The 24,370-nt window shown below is 40.4% G+C and overlaps 1 protein-coding gene and 1 long non-coding RNA gene across 3 annotated transcripts; one reads left to right on the top strand and one right to left on the bottom strand.

Annotated features, from left to right (window-relative positions):
- Nucleotides 1–94: 94 nt before the first annotated feature.
- On the bottom strand, nt 95–24,370 carry MMRN2 (multimerin 2). Of its 2 annotated transcripts, XM_032694691.1 has the most exons (7): nt 23,759–24,370; nt 12,933–13,055; nt 11,867–11,973; nt 10,317–10,382; nt 8,901–9,074; nt 5,909–7,819; nt 95–4,891 (listed from the first exon to the last, which is right to left on the bottom strand). In XM_032694691.1, the coding sequence occupies exons 1-7, from the start codon at nt 24,040–24,042 to the stop codon at nt 4,503–4,505; spliced, it is 3,054 nt and encodes a 1,017-aa protein (XP_032550582.1). In that variant the 5' UTR covers nt 24,043–24,370; the 3' UTR covers nt 95–4,502. The 2 variants fall into 2 exon arrangements, with proteins under 2 accessions (XP_032550582.1, XP_032550583.1); XM_032694692.1 differs by lacking the exon at nt 8,901–9,074.
- On the top strand, nt 8,956–13,076 carry LOC116790079. Its single transcript, XR_004358250.1, has 3 exons — nt 8,956–9,132; nt 10,716–10,779; nt 13,008–13,076. It is a non-coding gene; the product is annotated as an uncharacterized LOC116790079 (long non-coding RNA).

Below are 24,370 nucleotides of genomic sequence, written 5' to 3'. Positions count from 1 at the left end.
AGGCTCTTTATTCCTTGCACTAAATTTGGGTGCAACAGTAAAACCAGTGTTTCCTTCTCCTGATTTTTATCCCTGTCTTACAGCAAAGCCAGAAGCAAGTCAAAATTAAATAATGCTTTTATTTGAACATATGCAAGTTCACTACATGTTGGTTTTATGCATATAAATTTTCCTCAAGCTCATCAAGTAAAAAGAGAAGAAAACAAAGGGAGGGGGATTTTGTGATGGCTTTTTGTTCCCTCTGCATACAACATTCTTTTTGTGAGGTAATACACAGATTAAGAGATTTGAGCTTAATATACTTACATACTGTTGGTTGCAAAATTATGCAGGTGCTTCTGTATAACCTGCTAAATCTACTCTGGTTTATATGATTCAAGCAAATGAAGACCAGTCAAGGGGATATCTCACCTGTGAGTACACAATTATGTAAAGTGTCAGAATTTGTTTTCTCATTGCAGAAATGTGTCGGCTTCTACTCTCTGTAGAGTTCACTTTTAGTTTGCAAGGAGAAAAGAAGTAAGATCAATTTCTGTTCTCTTTTTGCCTTTAATCAGGAGATTTAAATATGTTTTTTTACATTAGCTAGAAAGTTCTGGTATCTGAACGTATTATAAACTGATATCAGTATATTATAAAGATAATTATAAACCTTTATTTGTTCCCCCTGTACAATGAAGTGTTAAAATCTTGCAGTAGAGTTCTGGAAAGTACAGTGGAAGACTAGCCTATGTAGTTTCAACCCTTTTTTTCCTTAATACCAGGAAATTAGACTGCACAAAGTTTTGGTCTCCCTGTAGTTAGTATGTTGGCACAGTAACCCTTTTTCCTACCGTTGTGGCTCTTACGTAGCTTGTGGAATGTCTTCACTGATTACATTGATCATGGTTGGATTTAAAACTGGGATTTTTTTATTGGCGTTACAGGAGGATGTAATGAAAAGAGGGAGGATAACTATTTGCACCTGTCTTTGTTTTAATGAGCAGTTTTTCCTCCCCAGTGTTGTTTCGTGAGACGACCACAGGGTGATGCTGTATCCTAAAGACAGGAAGAGCCTTTGGGAAAAATTGGAGAGTGAAAATAAGTTCTACTGCCTGCTAATAATAAAGATCAAAATTTTATCCTTTATATAGGTATTTTTGACCTCTCTATAAAAATATGTTGCTGATGAGCTTGCATGAGTATCTAAGAACTGAAACAACTATTTAGTGACGTCTAAACACCCCACATGTATATTTGTGTACGTGCCAAAAAGCAAACTGAGTAGTTAGTGAATTGAATCACAGGCTTTTAAATAAATTGGAGAAGTATCACTAATTTAATAAAGGATCAGATATAATTCCATTGATTTCCTTAATCCCTTCTGCAGCTTTATCTTCAGCTTTTCCCAAAACACCGCTTTGGTCTTTCTCACTGATGTCAATGCATTGATTTCACATCAGCTGTGAATCTGAGCTGTGAGAGGACCACTACTGTGGGCTGACCACGTCCTGAGGCTGGTTCATGAGGGGTGACCTCCGTGGGCTTCAGAGACTGGCTTGATGTGCATGTCTGAATGAGTTCACATGAATCTGACTGTAGAATTCAGGCACTGATGCATCTATAGAAAGTAAAATTGTTTCTATACAATACAATCCGTAGTTGGATTTTGAGTAAAGTAAGGGGATCGTCTTAGTAATGGAAAAGAAAAAAACATGAGGAGGCCTTAATTTTAAAATGTGAAGTACTATAAGATACTAACATTCATAAAGCAGCAGAAGTTTCAGTAACAAAATAATTCCATGAAGGCATTAAGATGCACAACTTTCTTGCTTATTACAAAGCTTAGTGGTTTGATGTGGAAGTCCAGGAACTTGAAGTATTGGCAATGTTTTCTGGCAGGTTTCTAGGAAGTATTAAAAGCAGTTGGAAGCTTTTATTTTTAACTACAAGACTCATATTGACAGTACGTGTATCTGTATTTTGGAGTGAGCACACATGTGGCCATCAGGCATGTTAGTCTGGTTGCTCTCCTCTGAAATTTAAGCAACTTGTCTGCTTTTACAGGCAACTCTTTCTAGTGCCTATGGTCAGCTTCAGGTTGTTTTTTATGTTTGGAAATTCCCCTGTTAATCCACTGAGCCAACCAATAGCTATGTTTTAAATTATCTTCATTAAATTGATTCCTCTATTCTGTTGCCTAGAAATGCAGGTTATGGTCATCTGGCTGCATTAATCTTACAGAAAAAAAACAAACCACCACCCCCCAAAAAATGCAAGAAGTGGTTTAGGTGGAAGTTTATGAAAAATCTGGTGTATTACTTCGAAAAAACACAACCACAGCTCAATAGCATAATGATCTTGTTGCTTGAGAAGGAAGTCAGTCTTCCTGGCTTATGCAGCCAGTAGAGTGTTTTAACTTTAATGTTTCACTTGAGAGTCTGAAAATGAGTCTTCCAGTCAAGTGTCTTCTTTGTATATGCAGGTGACTAACTTAAGCATGTATTTGAAGAATACAAATATGAAAACATCTTTATATTAACATTTTTTTTCACTCTGGAGTCAGCGATCTCTGAACTCACCTTCTGTATTCTTCAACAAAAGTAAACTCCGGTAAGTACAAGGACACCAAACCTTTACAAGTCCTGTCTACTACCTACCATGTCCTTTTCCAAGTGGCTATGGTATGGGTTTCATTCCAGTTGAAGCTTTCTGTCAAAGCTTTAAAAACAAGCAGTGTTTTTAAATATCTGCATGTCCCCCATCTGTATTTAATTGTGGAACAGTCTGTAATTGGAGGAGCACTGGTAAAAAATCATCTGGGTCACCCCAGTGTAGTAGCTTTGTACTGAAAGAACCCAGTCTTACAGTCTGATGCTGCCCTTCAGTTCTGACATTTCACCTCTTCCATTTTTTTCTTCTCTTCCTTCCCTCAGATACTTGAGCAATCTGTGGGACAGAAGATGACCCTGAGCTTGCAGGCAGTGTGTGCTGCCTGCTGCAGAGCAGTGAAAGTCGTGGCTCTGTGCCAGATAAACTGGGACACTTGGCCTGTTAATCTCATGTGGAAATCAGCATTGGCTAGGAGGAGGTGGGGCAGCATTTTTCATTGTTTGCTCTGTTGGATTTTTCAGGATGGAGAGTAGCAATCTTCTCACCAACCGAAACTGTTTTATAGCTTTATTTCAAAAAATATGTGTTGTCTGCTTGTCAAACTGTTGCCTTAAGTGCAACATGTGTTGGTACCAGTGGGTTGGGGTTTTTTAAAAATTTTGTGGTTTAGCATTGCTTTGAATACAAGTAGGTGGGGAGAAAAGCCCTTAACAGCAGGATAGTTTTCTGTTAGAAAATGCTACCTTAAAAGGGCAGAAATTATATAATAAGAATTTACCTCTTCCTCAGAAATACTGGAAATTTCAAAGTGCATTTCAGTTTGGCAAATTTAATTGCTTTAATATTGCTTTGTAAGGTGTTAGGGTAGACAAAGAAAAATACTATAATACTTGAACTTCTTTACAATGAAGATCTTTGGGATGTTTTATTTGTCAGAAGAAAAGCTTAGGACGTGACCAGACATGGTCATTTTGAGATTTTTTGGAAATTAAAAAAAAAAATCCCAAGGTTCAAAAATTCTACTCCTTGGTTTACTCTTATTATAAATGTATATTCAACAATGAGAGCAGACCAATCACTTTGTGTTTTTGTTGTTAGTTTTGCTTGCTTGCTTGTTTGGTTTTAAAATATTTACTAAATGCGGGACTCTGGGCTGAATTCGTTATTGTCTTCAGGTTAGAAATAAACTGCATTTTCACCAATATTTTTAAATTATTAAGATGTAATTCATCTTAATGTTATATTACTGTTAAATTTTTGCAGTGTAATTGAAATACAACACAGGCCCAGAAACAAAGACTGGGCCATTTAGAATATTCTTGCTTGCAAATATTAGCATAGAGTGAATCTTACTGGATTTGACAGATCTCTACTGGTGTTCCTGTGTTGTGCACAGACTTAAACACTGGAGTGAGTTGCAGAAGTTTCCAAGATAGTCTGTGACTGCCTGTGGTCCATAGAGAACTAAAAGGTAAAATTGCCCTGGCTTCTGGGTTTTAAGGTACCATTCACATAGTACCAGAGTTGCTATATGCAGTCCTCTCTAAAATGTCTTCCTTGCTAGTGGTGAGGGTATTTGCCAAGGGAAAGGAGAAATTACATGCATTGTGAGTGAAGAAAGTCCCACAAAACATTTAGGTGCAATTCTCGCAGTGGAAGGGTTTGGGAATGTGTGTGCTGATACATTTGGAGTCCAAACCGTTAGCTTTTCACTTGAAAGAAAATCCCATTGCTGCTCATAAGCAACTAATCAAAAGCCAGACACTTCCAGAAAAGAAGCATGAAGACAAACCTAGGGTAGTGCTATGTTTAAACACATGCAGTTGGATTGAATACATCACAGATGAAGCAATAGTGAATGGATCCATTGCATCTATGGAAAGAGATCAGTAAAACATAAATGTCACTATTCAAGTTTTAGATATTAGGAATCCACCCATAGTTGTTCCAGGTGGACTTCTCTTCACTACAGAGCCCTGCAGCAATTCAAAGCTTACTGTCTCCCCCTTCTCCATTTCTGCCATAGCAAAAGTAGTCACAGTGTTTCCATTTGGTGTTTTCCTCTGACTACTTGAGAGAGTTCTTTTGTACCCACGGCTAAAGGAGAGTTGTCCCAGTGCTGGTCCTGAACTAAACTCCACAGAGATGACAAACAGGTAGATGCCTTTATGTGGTGCTTTAAAGTGGCCATGCTCAGGGAAATAGCTGTTCCCATAATTGAAGTACGTTTCATTAAACCTCACAGTTTTTTCTTTATCCTTTCCTTCTGAGAATCCCACGTGGAATGCCACCAAGGAGTCTGAAAAACAAAGAGGAACAGGATTTTAGCAGCAAGCAGGTATTCTCTCCCCAGGATCATCAGGATGGGAGATAAGGTGAAGTCCTATCAGGCCTGATTTTTGTGTGCTTCCCTGCAGAGCTTGAAATGGGTATGTGTGTGGGATTAGATCAAATGGTTCCCTGGAAATACCTGAACCACTACTCTTGGAAAAGTATAAGGTTAAGACCACCCAGAGGAAAAAAAAAAAAAGTAGCACTTTTTACCGTCCTAAAAATAAATTAGTTAAAAATATGTTCTTTGCTTATTCAGTCTTGACCAAAGCTTTGCAGCACAGATGCCTGAAGGGGATGATTTTTGCTCTATGTTATTTGTCCATAACAAGGGCTGCAATCATAAAAACCAATGCTAAAGCTGTGGTGGTTGTAATTACCAGGTCCTTATGGCCACATGTTTACAGGGAAAGGGAACTGGCCAGTCTCAGTGAAGTATAAGGTGAAAACTTGTCTCTGAAGCTTAGCTGTAAGAGAGAGTGTGTGCTCTCTGGTCAATCTGCCCTGTTCCACTTGTGCAAATTATAGCAGTTCATTTAATGTATCTGTCCACCTTGGGAAGGATTTGGTGCTTTGAGTACACTCTTTCTAGATTCAAATAACAGGAAAAAGAAGCAAGACCAGAAAGCCTAACACTCCACAGCAGCTTACAAAAATACTACTGCATTAACATGAATATCTGCAGACAAAATTGGTCTTCTAAACATCTGAAGTTGGATTAGTTCGAAGTCCATTTCCCAGCAGCTGTAATGGGTATAATTTTATTGACCTCCAGCAAAATGCAGCAGAGTATCAACTCGGTTCTCACTCAAGCTGCTTTTTTTGATGGAGGGGGAGGACTTAACTAATGTCAGAACTTCTCCCTCCAGCATCCCACAAGATACCTGGCAAATCTCATAACTAATGTGCTCTGTGTTTGGAACTTGCAACAGGGTCCTGAAAGAAGTTAGACCTGCACATAAACAAGTGAAAGAAAAGAACATACCTTTTTCCAAAAGTTCTGTGTGCACTGTATTTCTTCCACTTATCACTTGCATATTTTCTCTGTGCTTCTCAGGCCTTTTCTTGTCTCTTTGCTTGTCTTGACCTTTCTGTTGCCTTCCCTCTTTTCTGTTCAACATTGACTGAGTCTTTGTAATGTCCAGACTTATCTTTGAGGCAACTAATTCTTCATTACTTCCAAATAGCTTTTTAAAAATCAGCAGATGTTCATCCAGATGCCGCTTGATGGTTGCTAAATCTGCGGAGAGAATCCCCACAGAACTGTTGAGGGGCTCGATTACATTTGCTATTGTGTGATTGCAGCAGAGATTCGCGTCACTTCTGGATTCATGACTCTTGATTGCCAGGCTCAGGTGTTTGATATCATTCTTCAGAGTCATGATATCGTTATAAGCTGAGCTGTCCAAGGAGTCGTCTTTGGCAGCCTCGTAGTTGGGTTCCATGTGCTCTCTGATGCTGCCTTGACTGCTGACTTCATCTAGAGCAGAGGGCGTTTGTGTTTCTTCTCTGGGGTGGTTGGGAGGTGTACGAGCATCATGATTATTCTGTTGACCTCTCTCTGAGAGATGAGATCTCCTTGTAAGAGACTCTAAAGTCACGTTTTGTTCTTGGAGTTTATCTGAGATATGTCTGAGAGATTCTTGCAGCTCAAATACTGATGGTATTAGGATGCTAAAATCATCTTCAAACAAGACATCCACAAATTCTTCTTTCAGTAAAGCCTCCAGTGCTACTTCGTGCCGCATTGCATCTTCCAAAAGAGAGCCAAAAGAACTGTTGAGATACTTGATGTGTCTATGAGTTTCTTCATCTTTCTTCTTCATCCAGCCTATGTCTTCTGACAAAGCTGTGACTTGTGACTGAAGCTGTCTGTTTTCTTCTTGACGGAGATTAAGAGACAGATGGATAGATGGAATAGCTGAGGAGAGCTCTTCAATTTCATTCCTCAAGAGATCTCTGAGAACTGACTCTAAGTGCTTCATATCCTTTAAATTTGACTGCGTGTCTTCAAGGGAATAAGTGATATTCTTTGAATCTTCCTCGAGTACATCAGTGTCAGAAGATATTCTCTGGCAATTACATTCCTCCATGTACCTCAACAGATCTGAATAGTTTTCCTGAAGGTTTGACAGAGTGTAGTTGAACTCTGATATTTGCCTTTCCATTGCTGCGTTGTTTTCTTCCATAATAACCGATTTCTCAGTTAAAGTTATTGTAAGATCTTCTGGCCTATACTTTGACATATTTTTTTTTAACTCCTTAAACCACCTCTCTAAAACTGCAATATTCTGAAAGGCCACATCTGACTCCATGTAAAGTTCTTTAAGCTGCTTTGCATGCCCTGCCAGAATGTCATTTATCTGTCTGATGGTTGTCTGGCTGTTTTCATCTTTGGGACCATGATGCAAAGAGAGTTCTGTTAAATTTCTTTCCAAAGTCTCCAATTTATTTTCAAGATTGTTTTGGTCTTGTTTCACCTTTGCTAAGCTGTTGTTCAAAGCTAAGAAATGGGACTGCTGTATCTTATGAAACTTCTTGAGCTTTGTGTCAGTATCTGCCTTCATCATGCTGAGATTATAGTGAATGTTGGCCTGCTGCATGTGCAGTTGGTTCTCTATATCTCTTTTCACCTGATCAGCTCTCACTATGTTTTCTTGGACTTTTGATTCAAATTTAGTTCCCAGCTCTTGGAATTCCTTCTCGGGCACAGAGCTCTCTCGGAATCTTTCTATGCTTCTCTTGTTGGCTTCCACGTCATGGGACAGGTTTCTTACTATGTTGGAGAGGCTCTGTAAGCTTCTGTTGAAGCTTGCCCACATCGGGTTAAAATGTTTCCTTAGAAAATTCTCCACGTAGGGAAACAAAACTTGCTGCAGAAGCCTTTCCTGTGGATCTGTTAACACAGTTGAAAAAATAATTTAATTAGATTTAAATTCTGGTTTTGGAACACAACTTTATCTGACCAGGGTAACTCGAGTATGCATTTCTCTATAGTAGTTGCAATCTTACTTCCCAGATATTTGAACTCATGATATTGACAATTTTGACAATTGCAAAAATAGCCTAGTCTTAAATCAAGGTTACTGTAAAGCACATGGTGTCTATGAGTCTGCAGACAACAACTTAGACATGTGTTGATTTCCCCATTTAGGTCTTAAAAATGATGCTTTTTGAAACCCCTCGACAGGCAGTTTTGCAAGGGGCCATAACTGTCCTTTTTCCCAACAGTTCTTTGTTGGTGAGCCTTTCCTTTTTTCTCTGTGAAGCATCAGAAAAAGAACAACACTACGACACAAAGTTAGACAGCATCTTAACAGCTGAATATTCCAGGCCATGAGTAAATAATTTGAAAAATCTGTGAAGTATCTGTATTGGGTGTGACTTATCCTAAGGCTTGATTTCTAACTTTAAAATTCAAACTCGAGTGCCTTGAAGTTCACTGAGTACAGTAGTCTGTATCATTAGAAATCGTTTCTGTAAGCCAGTGGCTCACAACAGTAGGTCAAATTCAGTAGCTTTTTTTTTTCCCCTCCACTCCTGTATAGGGCAGGAATAATGTTCCTGAGAAGGGTAAAATGTTTCATTTTTTCGTGTACACCAATCTGATATTCCACACAGGAGAGTATATAGCGTGAGTACAGAAAAAGAACAAAAACCACATCTAAACTCTGTATCCCTATAGAAGAGAAGAAGCCACAGAAGCAGAATAGTAAGATGAACAAATTTTAGATGTGAGCAACCTCTTTATTCTTCAATTAAGGCATTTTCTGAAATTTGCCTTTCATCACATTTCCAATTTCAAGTTACTCTTTGGTTCCTTCATTTGCACTGGAATTGCACCCATTTTTTCTCTCTCTAGAAGCAACCAGCAGACCAAGGAATATCAGGGTATCTTTGCTTTTGTGTTTTCTTCCTGGTCTGCATGGTCTCACGGGGCCTATCTCAGGCTGGTAATTCTGCATCAGACCTCTCACCTGAATTGCTCTGGTTCACTTCTAACACCATGCTCGTACCGTTGTTCTCAAATAGCCTCTGTAAGTCACCTAAGTTGCTGACTGCTTGATGAATATCACTTTGAAGATCATCCAGTAAAGCCTCATGATTTTGAATGACTTCGAACATTTCTCTGGAATCCACTGATGTTGACACTAGTCACAAGATTGAAAAAACAAAGTCATGCAACGGAGTGCAGCGACCAGGCGACAGGTATTCATACCACACCTCTGAGAACACCTGTCTACTTTTTGCTCTGAAAATTTTATGCTGACATTTAGGGGGTATGTTGGTTTACAGCACCTTAAATTGTAGTTTCTTTGCAAAGAATTTTTTTGATAGTGATGAAAACCTAATGTATTTAAATATCTGCAAAGAACTTCAGCTACAATAGCCATGATGGCAATAAAATACTCTTTAATTAGAAACCTCCCCATACCATGAAAATGTTTTGGAATACTAACTCCTTTCAAGCCACTGACTGAAAGGATAGCAAGGTTTAACAATCCAGAATAAAAGGAGAGGATGAAAGAGCAATTGAGGCATTCCACTGAGGAATCAGAAGCAGAGCGTGTAAGTGTCAGAGCTGACTCATGGAGGGGCCCTTTAACTAATGTTATTCTAAATAAGTACCTGTGAATTTCAGCTGTAGGTTTCAAAGTATACACTGAGAGCTGCTGAAACTGGTGTGTTCAAACTGTGCTATCCCAAGGGCTTCTTACCCTCCAAAGGTTACCTTTGACCTTTAAATCTCTTGTTTTATATAATTCAGTTGTGCAAACCAGCTGCTTATTCATTCAGTGCTGAGAGCATAATGTAAAGAAAACTCTTTCAGAGCTGCAATACTACGCTGTGGCTAATTGCTAAAAGATACTTAATAGCACTGCAAGCCACACCATTTCCCAAGTGGTAAGGGACAGTCCTTGGTACTCAGATTGGTAGGTTGAAGTGCCTGAGATACAAATCTATGGTACCTCATAACAGTAATCTCGAAGCTACTGGGAGGCTGTTCTAAAATAGCGTTTTGAGTAGGTTGTTTTTCTGTGAGCCCAGTGTGCTTTCCTGTGAATCTACTTGGCAGAGCAAGGGGTTAACATCCCTGGCACTGAGAGATGTAAGGCTCTGGACCAGCTGGCATTCTCCATTGGTATCACTGATCACCAGCCAGCAGACAGCTTTGAAACTTTTGGATGCTTTGTCTTGAGCATTCATGTAGTGTTCTAGCAAAAACCCTCATTTAAGCCAATAAACGTATTGTTTCAAAGCTTTCAAAATGATGCTTTCACTGGAGAGATTGTCCAGAGTTTATCAAGTTAAAATTATTAAAATAACTTGTTCTTTCTGATCAGTGACTGAGAGGTAAAAGGGTGACAAACAAAATAACTTCAAGTACATACTGTGGTTTGAGAACTCTTCTTCTCCTCCTTCAATTTCAGTTCCTGGTGCCGGAATAAAATTAGGATCTGCAATTGAGATGTGATAAAGCTGTGAAAATGTTTTAGATGCAGAAACTACTACAGTGTAGCAAGACAACACAGAGGAATTTCATGTGTAGTGTAACAGATGTGGAGACAGGATTCTTGGGGAAAGACCATCTTGTCTGGAGAATTTTCTTTCCCTGCATGGACTTACAACATTGCATACATGGTAATGCTGTGCAGTAATGTGGGGGGTTTTAACTCATGCCAAGTTATTGGTCCTTAGGAATTAGTCTATTGCAAATAGATGCTTTTTTTTTTTTTCTTTTCTGGGGGTCCCACCCAAAGATCTGCAAATTCCTCTTCCTTGTTCCACAGTTACCTGAACGTTCTGGTGGCACCAACAGTGAATGATGAGATGATGATGGAGGAGCTGCTATTGGTCAGTGAGTGTAACAAAAGAGAGACTAAACTAGAAGCACTGCTTTTGGTAATATCTTTCCAACATTAAAAATGAAGTTCAGTCTGAGGCACCACATAGAGATAAATCTACAAGTCAAAGCTATCTGTGAAGAAAAGCAAAACTTACAGAGACTTTTATCTGTGGAGTCTGTAGGTGAGTTAGACGTGAAAATTTTCACACGTGCTTGCCTTTTTTATTATGGTTGCCTTAATTGCTAAGGGAATTATCTTTTATCCATTGAAATTCCCTTAATTCCATTTAAATTCTTAAATCTGTTTTAATTCCGCTTTTCAAGTCTTATTTGCTAAATCCTGCCAATGCACCATTTACTTTTTAAACCATGCTGTCTCCCCTCTCTTTTATTTAGCAGCTGCACAGATCATAGAGTCATTGAATGGTTTGGATGGGAAGGGACCTTAAGGGTTCCAATTCTCTCACCATAGCAGGGAACCTTCCACTAAACCAGGTTGCTCGAAGCCCCATCCAACCTGGCCTTGAACAGTTCCTGGGATGGGGCATCCACAGCTTCTCTGGGCAACCAGTGCCTCATCATCTTCATATAAAGAATTTCTTCCTGATATCTAATCTAAACATGCTCTCTTTCAGTTTGAAGCCCCTTGTCCTGTCACTGCATGCCCTTGTAAAAAGTCCATCTCTCTTGCAGTCCCATTGGGTACTGGAAGGTGGGATTTCCTGAGCCACATAATTTCATCCTATAAACTGACCACAGGGGCATTTCACAGTGTAGCTTTCTGATGTCACCAGTTCCTACCTAGATGGACATCTGGCAGGCTCCCCTAGCAAATCAATACCTTTCTCAGTGTGTAAAGATTACAAAGGTTGCTATTAACAGAAGAATACATAGCTCATGCTAATTAACTACTAATTTCAGCTGATTACAACTACTTCTTATCTCAAAGTATCAGTGATTTGGGGCATATCAGACCAAATAAAACAAGGCACCGATTCCGAAAAAAAGGCAAAAGCAAATAGACAAACTTATTTTTTGCTGCTGTGCCTGGCATTTAGTCGTTCATTCTCACACTTGTTCTCTAGCTTTCCTTACCACGCTGTTCACAGTCCTTGCCAATAAATCCAGGGCAGCATTTCCACTGCAAAGACTTCAAAACCTTCTGTTTCACTTGGTAGACTGGCTTCAGAGCTGTCCTGTACCTGTGGAGTAAAGGGCTGGGTGTTAGAGTAGAAGTTGTTGTCAGCGGGTGGCACTTGGGTACCAAGTGTGTCAGAGATGACTAGTGCAGAATACAGTTAAGAAACTTGTCATAATCTCTATCACTGCTACTTAGCAAAACATATAGGCAGTCCACAGCAATTTTTTTTCCTTACATAAGATTATTTTTCAGGATTACTGTTTACAACGGGAGGTGTGTGCACGTTCTTACATGCAGTCAGAGGCTCCAGTGGTCAGCCTCACTGTTACCCAGGAAGATACAAATTTGTTAAAAACTCCCCTGGGCACAATGGTGAAGCTTTTTTTTGTTGTTCAGAGAAAGAGAAGTTAATTGTATTAGCAAATAACAAAAGCATTTTTGCAACCAAATACCTACACAGATGTGAGGACGTGTAGATGATAATTAAATATTATTTAACACTTCGAAAGTGTGTGTGTGAGTCCAGCTTAAAAAAAGTGTCTCCCAGCTTCAAATATGTGCCTTAAGGTACACTACTGGCTTTCACTAGTACTCTTTGGGCAGCCAGACCTTGTGAAAGTACAGTGAGATCTGGGAATTTGCAGTTCTCTGACTCCTGCCATGTAAATGGTCTCTCTGATGGCCACAGACGGAGAGATCTATGTGTGTATATTATGACTTGAGAATCGTGGAAAAGGTGTGGTCTCTGTATGTTTTCTGAACATGTGGGAAGATATGAAAAATTCCTTAATCATCTTGTAGTCCTGTACTTGGTGGCTTGGAAAGGCAGTTGTTCTCCCAGGTTACTTAAATGGCTGATCACCTTTAGGTACATAAATGCAGCCCTACATCACTTTGGTATTAAACTGTGTGGATGCTTTAGTTCTTTTTAGAATGTGTCATTCAACACTGTTGAAAACATCACTTAGATACGTCAGAGAAAATTCTGTTTTCTTCAGTGGTTTCATTTAGGATACTTACATGATTTTCTGGCAGTCAGGAGTTCCATTTGGACAGGGCTGCTGGGAGTTGACAATGTACTTCTCCTTCATGCAGGCTTCTATGTATGTCACCAGCCGGGACTGCGTGAAGGAACACCAGTTCCTAGCGGAAGAAAGACGTGGGAAAAGAGTTTGAAGTAGATCTTGTTGAGTCTCTGCTTGTAACAGTGCCAAGGAAGAATGAAATGCAGAAGGGCCTTCTATTTTTTATGTTTTCTTTTTCCCAGCTGTATGATGAGGAAAGTGGAAAATGCTCCAGAGCTTCTCCCTCCACTCCCAATTCATGTGTTTTCATTTGAGATGTTTATCTGAGTTTGTAAGGAAGGGGCTGATTGTCTGCACTTTGATGCATTAGTTCCATTTCCAGTCCTTTCATTTAGGAGGAGAAATTTCCAACCCATGATAACCTGCGGGTTAATGTCACTTTAAATGTCAAATTGCCTTTCTAGGCACGTTGCCATTTCAGATGCCTAATGACTGACTCATCAGGTTGAGGCAGACTGGTTCTGAAAATTTAATCCGGCATAGACTCCATTAATAATGTCTTCCCAAGTATTACTTCTTCAGGATAATATAGTAATTGATTGGATTTTATTAATTAAGCTAGCTTTGAAATAATTTCTCCTGTCACCTGCAGGAAAACGATACTGGAAAAAAGAGGCTTGTTTGCTTGGGGTTTAGTTTTATGGTTCTAGCAAGGACAAGTGAGTTTTAGTAGTCTGATTAGTTTTCCAAGTAAAAATTATGCAGGCAGCTATTAATCCCAGCATGTAGGTGAGCCTCTTCCTTTTCAAGAGTTTAAAGTCACGACTTGGAAGGGTACTGTTGGCTGAAGTCTGATGGTTAAAATCCAAGGCCAGAAGAGACAGGAAGTGAGGAGTAATAACTATAATGGAAACAACTGAACTTTAGGCAATATATTTTTAAGTGGGAATACAGGAACCAAATCTCTGACAATCAGCATATATGGAAAAAGTTTGCCCCTGTGAGAGAGTCACTGAAACAATGGGGAACCGAGTCCTGCACAGAAGCAGAAGCTGCGACCGCAGCGGCCGGGCAGCCAGGAGAAGGGGAGGAAGCTGCAAGGAAGCTGGAGACATCAGGATAAAAGGGCAGACAGCCCAGGCTAGCTGGGAACAGTTCACCGGGCTTGCTGGGACGTAGCCTGCTTTGCTCCCCCGTTTCTTAAGGAAAATGTGATTGAAATTTCAGCGAGCACTCACACGAGCAAAACTCTTCATCTCTTAGAAGCAAGGGCAGGAATGTGGCAAAGCCTACAGCACTGGGAGAGGAAAGGAAGCTGCTGCCTTGGTTGCAACTTCAAGCCAAAGCAACTTGTTTGATGAACTGTAGCTTTAAGGTCTTTGCAAGTTGTTGCACCTATGACCAATGTGGGTCTTGGTTTTTATGAGACTGAACCAGAAGACAAATCCTCAGTTTTTTATTAAAATAGTGCTCTTTCATAATCAAACACTCTGCTCGTGTCACTGGGCCACTCAGTAAAAGCCAGCAGACTAGCACACATGCTCTGGTGACATCTGTCTCCAAGGTGTGCCTAAGTCTGCCAGGCTTTATAAGGCTGCAGTGCTTTTCAGCAATTAGTGTTCAGTTAAATAACTCTGAAAAAGAGACCTGGTTTGTGCCTGGGCTTGGGCTGTCCTTTCTCATGTGCTTGGCAACACATAGCTGGGAGAAGCTTTTCCCCCTCAGATCCTCTCTGCTTTTTTCCTGGGGAAAAACTGCCCAGGCACTGGAGCCTCACTGGTATCGTTGCTAGGTGCAGGATTCCTGGCTCTGCCAGCAGGATGCCTGCCAGATCCAGGCAGGAGTCTGCATTCAGTATGGAAACCTCCTTTTAAAACAGGATTCTTTAGCTTTGGGGTTTTGTTCTTTGCTAATGAAAACAATCCACACCCTATGAATCACCATCTGGGCTGATTTTGTTTTTTTTCCCACAACATGCAGCTCCCAAACAAGTCCTTGGAGTCGTGTAAGCCATATAGAGCTGGGCCAACTGTTCACGTGAATCAACTTGTGTGAGCAAGAATTAGGCACTGTGTGACTGTGAGTGTTCTTGCTGTATTGCACACAAGGATTTCTTTTCAAAACGTGTTAGTGTTGGAGGCACCTGGTGGCTTCCTGCTTGTAGAAAGGGGTTGTCTTCTATTAGAAATTGTGTCAGTGGTTAATCCCAAATTGATGCCTGCTTTGGACAGTTACTAGTATTATACAGAGTGAATAGCATGAGAAAAAGAAAAGAGGCGGGGGGGGGGGAATTTGATAGATTCTCAATAAAAACTTCCTTTAATGCTGGTCACATTTCTTTATGTCCAATTTTCTTTACTATCTATTCACTAGTTCTCTCTCATTTGATTTTAAAAGCTTAAGATCAAATCTGTGGATCTGAAGGGCTGCATAATATGATGTTTTGGGTTTAATCACAAAAACCTTTAGTGGTTTTGAGTTCCATAAAGCTTATCAACATTTATTCTTTCCTCAAATAGTAGATAAGGCCTGTAATGAGCTGCAATATAGATACACGTGTCCAAAGATGAATACTTCTATTGCAGTATTTTTTGCACATCTTGTCAAATGCTTCCTTTAAGGAAACTTTGCTATCTGTAACTAAAAATACTCCTTAAGTGCATTAACCTCCAGGGAAAATACGTCATTCTTTAATGTTAAGGTGCAGCAATGTAAAAGACTGAGAAGGGTTTGATCTAAAGTTCAGGGAGGCTAGCAGGACTTCTGCTGGCACCAAAGGCTCTGAATCAGGCTATGAAGTTTCAAAGAGCTGCTCCCTCACAAATAGCACTTTCTTTCTTCAGCTGGCTTCTGGAACACAGCAGCTTTGTGCTTGTGTTCTGCTGCTGCATTTTTTTTCTCTTTGTAACTGTGTCGCCTCATTCACTGAGTATATAACCGACTTAACACCCTCTGCTTTTATTCTCTTTAATACAGTTTCCTTTTGATGCAAGCTTCTGCTGCCAGGGAGAGAGAGGAACAGAAAGAAGCTGCTCATGTGAGGAGAGCAGAAGAGCTTTCTCTCCAGTCTGGTGAATGGTGAAGTCTATCACAATGCTGCAAGTTAGAGCAACGCTTGAGGGAGCTCTAGCAAATTCAGGGCTACAGATGTTTCATTTGTTTAGTAGCTTTTCCTGTTTGATGTTCCACGCAAATTAATCCTTCTTTTTGGGTTTTTTTTTATACCAGGAAAAAAAGTATTTGAATAATTCTCTTTGCTAAACTAGTTGGGTTTTTTTCCTAGGCTTCATTCTAATTATAAATTCATCTTTCTGAATGGAGCCTTCACATGCATCTATCCCCTTATGCCTTGTTTTGAGGTAAGTGTATTCTTACATCTGAGGTTAAATATATCTGATGACAAAGCATTCTGTTTATAAATAAAGTGCAACAAATGTAGGTTAGCTCAAGCTCTTTTTTATTTGAAGCTTTTAGGAGTTTAAAAACTGATATTAAGATGATCTTTTCCTTATGCTGGATAATACTTCTGCTTTTACTGAAACATAGCAAAATGCAAGCAGTTTTTTCTCTGTTTCTAGGATTAGGCTGGGCCACATTATGTCATAGCAAACAAAATAAAACCCACAGAACCAGGAGATAAAGTTAGATGGCTGCTCTGCAGTAATTGGTGCTCTGCTTAGATGAATACAGGGTGGTCTCTTTTCTTCAGACACAGACAATTGCAGCATGTTAGTGAGTGTGAGTAATGCTCCCCAGCTCAGCTAGGCACTTACATGCTTTAGTTTTCTTAGTTACATGTTCTCTTCATTGGCACGCCAATGCATAATTTTAGATCTTTCCTAGGTCAGTGGAATTTTTGCCTGAACAAAAGCTTCAGGACTTCAGGATGTTGGGGTTTTTTCATGGGTTTTGTTATTCCTTTGGCTGCACTAGTACAACTGAGTTGTCCTTCATACATCAGTTTCCTTAAGTTTCTACTCTCAAAGAAGTGAGTTTCTATAATTACTTTGAAAACTCCTGTCCAGCCAGTCCTGTGTCTGTCACTTGACAGTGTGCAAAACTTTTCAGGACCACGACACTTCCCTATACAGCACAAAAGGCATCAGATAATAAATTATTGCTTCTTAAATGTGCTACAAGAAGACAGTAGAGGACTATGTTATTTCAGTTTAAACATGTGATTTTCCAGTGACTTGTACAGAATAACTCCTGATTTATACCAGTTGAAGTAGAATAAAAGAGTGAGGCTTTAGCTATGAAATAATCTGTTGGGTTTTTCCCTCCATGCAAAGTTCTCACTGACAAGAAAAAGCAGCCTCAAAAAACAGAGGTAAAGTACCACATTTAAATTAGTCTAACCTAGGACTGTGCATGTCAGTATTAAGACAGACATATCTTTTTATTTCTTATGGAATGCAGGAGGTGTTCAGCTGTTGGAAAAGGCGCTGCCTCTCCAAAGCAGCATGCTGTGACACTGGGGTTTTAATTAGCAGACAGCAAGCGAGGGCTATTGGTCTGTCAGTGAATTTTCCAGCTCTTCCCAAGCAGCCAGCAGCCCTGTATTAGAATCAGACAGGAGAAATTCTCATATTTCTCCATGTTTCCCTTAGGCTGAGTAGAGCTCCCTCTCGGGCAGGGTCTAGGATCTTCCTCTGACTCAGCCACTCTTGTTTTCACTGGGGTTAGAACAGACTGATTGATTTGCAGTCCACCGTAACAAACTGGGCTGAAAAGAGTGGCAGTGGTAGTTCCAAACATGTGGATTTTCATACAGTGCTGGAAGTGTTCCAGAGCCTGGAGTTTCACTGGGTGAATGCAACTTTTATTCCAACAGTAGTGCCACTTAGTCTGTTGGGATAGTCTTGTCCTGCGGAATGTCCTAAGAACTCAGTGCAGTGAAGGCTTTCAGAGCAAATCCAGTCCTGAACCTGAAGCCTCACTGGGAGCAAGAGTTCAAGAGACATCAGGTTTGGCTGGGAGCTGGTTTTGAGCCAAATCCAACTATTGTACAAACTACTTCAGAAAAATAAATGCAAGAGGTTTTTCCTCTTCAAAAGCATCCACAGCCACTACCTCACTTTGTATTATCCTCCCTGCAAGAGAAGCTCTACAGCCTGTTCAGAGGGCAGCTTACACTTGGATTTCATCCTTTGATTCCTGCAGACTTCAGTTTTCCCCCAGTGTAGCCTGATCTCTTCTCTTGTCAGACCCTGTCTGGAAGCAGGAATTGCAGCCAGTGGCCACCTACAAGCACAGCTGTGCTGATGCCAGTGAGTCAAAAATGTGTGGGAAGACAGAATTCCCAGATGTCACACGCTCAGGGTGCAGGCAGCGTGTGCCAAGGTTTGCCCTGGGCATGTTTTGGGCTTGAGTGTGGTGTGGTTCAGGGTTGGCCACTGATCACCCATTCAAGGGCTACTGACCTGCACATGTAGGAAGGTGTTGGATCCACGTGGTGACAGTGCTGATGGTGGTTTTGTGGCTATGCTGAAACAAGGGATCCCTTGCTATCTGCTGAAGGAATTAATTGCTGCAGTTTGGAGTAATGAGCTGTGAAATAAATCAATCCCTTGGGCACAGAGGGCTCGATAACTCCTGTGCTGCGTGCAAGGAAGCTGAGTCATTTGCATCAAAAAGGCTAATGGGGAGCTGTTCCACCTGCAGCTGGGCAGCTCAATGACAGCCAAATATTGGAGATTCCCTGAAGTCCTGAAAGGAGCCAAGTGCCTAACTTTGATAGGAAACCATTGCTTCTGTTGATGTACTTGGCACTGTGATAGCTATTGTTGAGCACTCAAGTAGTTCCACTCCTCCTCAGGATGTCAGGGTCTGAAAATCACATTTTAGCTGCATTTAATTCCAAAATGTTTTATTTTAAGCATATGTTCTGTGCCCCTTTGGTGGGAAATCCCAGTATCCCATAAGCTTCCTACAAAAGCCCCTGCCTTGTTTTGAAGAAATAGATGAGTCAATGTGAAACTAGTCTTAATTAAATCAATGGATTCTTCCTGTAAAAGCAGACAAAAAATAAGCTATTAAGACTGAACATTGTTCTGACTTTCCTTAGAATGATTTGAGTTTTCTCTGCTGGGCTACACTGAGGAGGATGGTTCTATATTTTGACATACTGGGTAACCATGAGAAGAAGCCTGCTTCTTTGTGGCTTCTTGATGCTGAATTACATAAAGAGATGAGTGTTTCGGTGAGATAACAATGCACCTGGTTGACATCAGGAAACCTTCCTCTAATCAAGGGTGACTTCACAGAATTGTGTGTCCGAAACTCAAACTATGTTAATGCAATTAAGGATTTGCTTAAGCTGAAGATTTCTGCCTTTCCAGTAGATCAGGTGGTGGCGGTTGGGGATTTTTTCCTTTCATTTTTCCATTTTTGTAATTGTGGGAAATATCCCAGGAGATGACATTGAGAGTGTGTGTGTGTGTGTGTGTGTGTGTGTGTGTGTGTGTGTGTGTTGGTGTATTAAAGAGAAAGAAGGAAAAGTAAACCAGCTGCATGGCAAATCCAATACAGGGGCTACTTGGCAATGATTTCACTTTTGGAAAAACAGAGAAGTTCTGTGAGACTTTGTCACAGGCAGGGAAAACAGCTGTAGTTGCTCTTCTCCTTCCCTTTTCATCACCACAGTCCATTTCTCCTCTACTGCGTGAGCCATTCTTTTGGGAACTAGCTCCATCAGCAGAGGGGGAAGGTTAAAAATAACTTTGCTTTTCCTAAGATTATTTTTAACCTGGAATGCTTAAGTGATCTGGTTTACAGTGTTACTTGACAGACAGGTCAGGCTAACTGAGGGTACAGGCAGCTTTGGGCTTTGCTGTCAGAGCTAGCGTGTGCCTTTTACATGCTTCATTTGTCCTGGTTTTTTAATGAAATATGAACACTAAGTGCATGAAACCTGAGTTGTGAGCCTGGCTGTTCTTGGTGTTGCAGGCATGTGGATTAGAAGGATTCTGCTTGGTGCTGAGAAAGGACAGGAGCACTAATGGTGCTTCAGTGCAGTGCTTCATTAGAGAATCTGTTTGTAGGGAGAGAAAACAAGCCCTTCTAAATGTAATTACAGTAGGGGTCTTTCCATGGATCTCTGATCAGAAGAGGTAAGCTCATGGCAAGGGCATATATAGATAAGATGGCATGTTCTTCCCAGGGTCAGGGAACCTTTCCTTTCAAAAGCTGATCCAGGCCCACAAACAGCCACATGGAGAGGGACACGTGTGCCCAGTTCTGTCTGCCCAGGGTTGAATTGTACAGTTTAGTAGCTGAATACTTCTGTAGCCCTATCCCTCAGCATCAGCTCCCCTGAGTCAACTCAGCACTGTGCCTTGCTCAGACCTCAGACATGTGTCATTAACCAAGTATTTGGAGGAAGTGGCTCTAAAGAAGGAAAAGTCTCCAAGATGCCTTGTCAACTTAGGGTGAGTTTTCACAAACTATCGGGTGTGTCAGCCACATTGCAGTTGTCAGGATAACAATAGTAGTGTCTTCTCACTGGTGTATTTATTATCCCTTTCAATATGACCTTATCAGACAGCAGTTTATTTGGTTACACCTAGTGGTAAGAATTAGAGTGGGTGATGAGCTAATGCAAGCTCTTATTTGATATTTGCTGGGTCACTTTTAGAACTTCCTCATATCTAGTTATGTCCCAGGCAGCTTTTCAAGCCTCAATGTAGCTGTCTGTATCCACACACAGGAAAGCCACCAATAACAACAGTGTCCCTATGAAGTTCTGCATTAGGCATCCATTTAAGGGAAATGAAGAATGAAAATGTATTTAGTATCTGGTTTGGGTATTATGTATTGAGAACCTGTTTCACTGTTCTTACTCTTCATCTTCCATTGCTAAAGCAAATGCTAATATAGTCCAGCAATTTTGGAGTACAGATCTCTTGATTTCCCTTTTTATTTCTGCTGAAAGTTTGGGGGGGTGTGGATCCATTTACCTCAACAATAGAATGAAATATCTAAAGTGAAACCAATCAGCTCATATGAGACACAGCTGCTGGGGAGAAAAGCAGAATAAAAAGGTGATTTCCTTTGGAAAAATGGCCTCTTTTGATAGTTCTGATTTTTGTAAGTAACACGTACAAGCACTTGTCCACTTGGAACATACAGAGCTTCTCCTTTTTGCTCAGGTACAAGCAACAGCTGAGGTGCTAAACTGTCAAGTAGTTCTTCTTCTAAAGAGTAGTTGAAACGAGAGGATTATTAGCCATGTGTTTCTCTTTTTAAAAAAGTCATCTAAAGGCCAGTGACTCCTCTGATGATTTTTATCTTTTAAAACTCTTTTATTTATAATCTTGTTTTTCTTAGAGGAATTAATTAGCAAAATAACATATCCAAGCACTTGAATGGTATCTGTTGAGTCATTTCATCTTACATGGTGAAACAGAAACCAGAGGGTTCTGCCTGACTAATACCTTGGACTTACTGGTTGTGATGGTCTCAATTATTTAAACAACAAATAAACAAATAACTACGATCTAAAAAAAAATAAGGCTATACATTTTTAAAAAGGTAAGAATATTTTGTAACAACCACTATTCCTAATACGTGGGGAAAATAATAAGAGGTTGAACAAAACATATCTAATTTTTATTTTTTTAAAATAATGGGAGTCAAAACTTTTCATAAAGTTACCATAGATTTTTTTGTTTCCTAGTTCTGAAAAGAAAGTATTTTCTTATTTCAAAAGCATAGTATATGTAAGACATAATTTTGGTAGAAAATTATTCTTCACCATCCTGGGCTTTTTTTGGCATGTCTTTTGCAGTTTTGGGAGCCTGTCTTTATCTCCTTATATCTCTTCATTCCTGTGTAACTCCTGATAGTTTTCCTTTTGTTCTCTCCCTTAGAGATATAAACTCAGTTCCTCGATGTTTTTTTCCATGGAGTGTGTCACACTTATAGGGAGGAAATACCAGATTCATGACAACATCTCGTCTGTGCTTAGCAGGGTAGTGCAGCCACAGCACCTGACATGCACTTGAGGACTTCACGCTCTGAAGGTACTTTGCTTCAACCATTTGCAATGACTTTTAGAATCTGGACTGTGGTTACAAGGGGAAATGTGTTGTCCCTTCTTACTCACACTCTCTCCCCTTGCTTTTGGACATAATTCCTCTCAAAGTCTCAAATTTCTTTCATAAGACCTCCCAGCTGCCTGGGCCTGTGTGTGCTGTAAGTGTGACAGCTCTGCAAAAGAACAAATACCTTAAAGCTACTGCCAGGCTAGATTTGAATCATCTGTAGTCATCACCATAGCTTCATAATTGGGAAGAATTATGATTTGATTCATTATGCAACTATGTCCATAAAAGAAGGAAGTATTTCTCTCCTCAGGAGGAAATTAGGATGAGTCATAGCTGGTGTTGAACTGAATTAGACATGGTGGTGCTGAACAGAGTCACATACAAAGGAAGAAATCCTGATTAGGGTGGTACATTACAGCATCTTGCTGACCTAGGATGCACCTTTTTACGCCATTGAATTTTCATAGTACTTGGAGTTTTCAGAATGCTTTCGGCATTTTAACCAGCAATCAAATGATTACCACCTTGCAGTGTAACTTGGAAGCCCAGAACACCACTTAGGCTTTGCTTCCTTCTTTTGACAGTGTCTGAAAAGCATTATCCAGGAGTTGATTAATTAACAGAGCACGTCATTACCGAACATTGCCCATCATGAAACTTACAGGCTTTAGAAAGTGACTTGGGGCTATTGGTGGGAGGTACAGATTTATGGAAAGATGGAGTATGAAGGACAGCAGGGTTTTAATACACTCACCATGTTACATGCAGAAGGGAGGCCTTAATTACATGTAGATGAGATTGGAAACAAGACTGCAGAGTTTAGTTGACATGACATGAGCAAAGTTTTATAGTCTCTTTCCATCTCCCTTTTTTCCTTTCTCAAGAGCATTTAAAGGGAAAAATACAGGGCATCCTAAAGCACTGAGCTGTGAACAGCGCTCAGTGTGCTGCTGTTTCAGCTCTCCCAAACAGGGCTCTGCAGTACCCATCCATCAGGGCTATGAAAGATTCATTCACTGTCCTGCTTGGTTTTCATCTGTTTTAAACATTTAGAGACCTACTTACAAACCCTGTAAAACCATACACAAATCATAGGGTTTGGGAATGTTTCTAGTGAAGTACATGCCTTTTCCACTCAGGATGGCTACTCTTCTGCTACAGATTACCATGAAAAGCATTTAACTGGCATGAAAACCTTTTGTGGGGGAGGGCATGTGGAATTTGTAGTCATTTCCATGCTTATTTATTATTCCTTACTTTGTTATATTTACTCATCACTATTTTTATTTTGTTAATATCCTGCCATTCTCTTTCCCTCTCCATTTCCAAGGCCCAAGTCTGCAGACAGGCACATTTTGCTGATGGGCAGAGGTTGCTACAATCAGCAAAAATAATCAGCATTGGTTCGTGATAAGAAAACATCAGTAAATTAACTTCCTCTAATACTGCTTTGCCAGAAGTAGTGTTCTGTTTTGTGGTGCTGCAGCAGAGCTGGAAGGCTTTACATTTGCCAGGTGTGTCCAGACCCCTAACCCCATTCTGCTGTCTCAGACTAAGCAAAGAGCCCGTCCCATCTGTGGTTTCATCCTCTACAAAGCGATTCAGCTTTCTGTTTGTGTAGCTAAAGCACTTAAACTGCTCCTGTTTGGATATAGATTGACCCCTAGAATCTAATGTATTTTAATGAGGAACTTCTATTGAAAATGGTGCTGTATCAACAGGATATAAAGGTATCACAGAGGATTCACAGAGACAGACACACTGGGGTACTTACCCATTTCGGGACTGTGGGCTCGCAGCTTCAAAATCCCCTCTCTCTTCCTGGTGTGAGGAAATCACACTTGAATGGTAATCTTGAGCATGTTCCCTGAGCCCTTCTGCCTCCCAATAACCTTCTTCTTGGTGTGACAGAGGAGTCCTCTGGGGGTATGCAGAGGTCTCATAAATTCGTGGCTTTGAGCTGTGCACTGGACCATCATGATGTCCACGATGGTCTGGGTGCTCGACCAGCTTTGCCAATCCTATTGTATTACAGAGCAGCAAAAGCTTCACTAGCATCCTGGGGTTTTTCCCTCCCAGTTACACCTGTCTCTTGTTCTTTCCTCTGAAGTTCAGCCCGAATTAATTCAGAAATGCCCCAGCGATTTTCTTTAACTGGAAAGTTGGAAGAAGGAAGGAAAAAAAAAAAAAATTTTGTAACAAAGAGCGGAAAGAGCTTTCGACCCTCCCAGCTACTGTGGAAACGTCCGTGGCTATCGAACAATGTGAGCCTGGTTCCTGTGTGGGGCTCAGACGTCTCTAACAGGGGGGAAAAAAAGGTGGTAGGAATATAGCTTATTCAGGGAACTTCGGAGCTCAGCTGCCTTCTAAACTTATCTGTGAACAG

Source organism: Chiroxiphia lanceolata, chromosome 8 (genome assembly GCF_009829145.1).
Source record: "Chiroxiphia lanceolata isolate bChiLan1 chromosome 8, bChiLan1.pri, whole genome shotgun sequence".
Classification (NCBI taxonomy): Eukaryota; Metazoa; Chordata; class Aves; order Passeriformes; family Pipridae; genus Chiroxiphia; species Chiroxiphia lanceolata.
This window is presented reverse-complemented; position numbering and strand designations above follow the sequence as displayed.

What these genes read in the sequence shown, in the direction of transcription:
- MMRN2 (XM_032694691.1), bottom strand. Translation starts at nt 24,042, where the DNA reads ATGCTAGTGAAGCTTTTGCTGCTCTGTAATACAATAGGATTGGCAAAG. An exon ending in CAAGGACTGTGAACAGCGTG is followed by an intron (nt 10,383 to 11,866) that starts GTAAGGAAAGCT and finishes TCTCAATTGCAG; the next exon opens with ATCCTAATTTTATTCCGGCA. An exon ending in AGAAGAGTTCTCAAACCACA is followed by an intron (nt 9,075 to 10,316) that starts GTATGTACTTGA and finishes TCTTGTGACTAG; the next exon opens with TGTCAACATCAGTGGATTCC.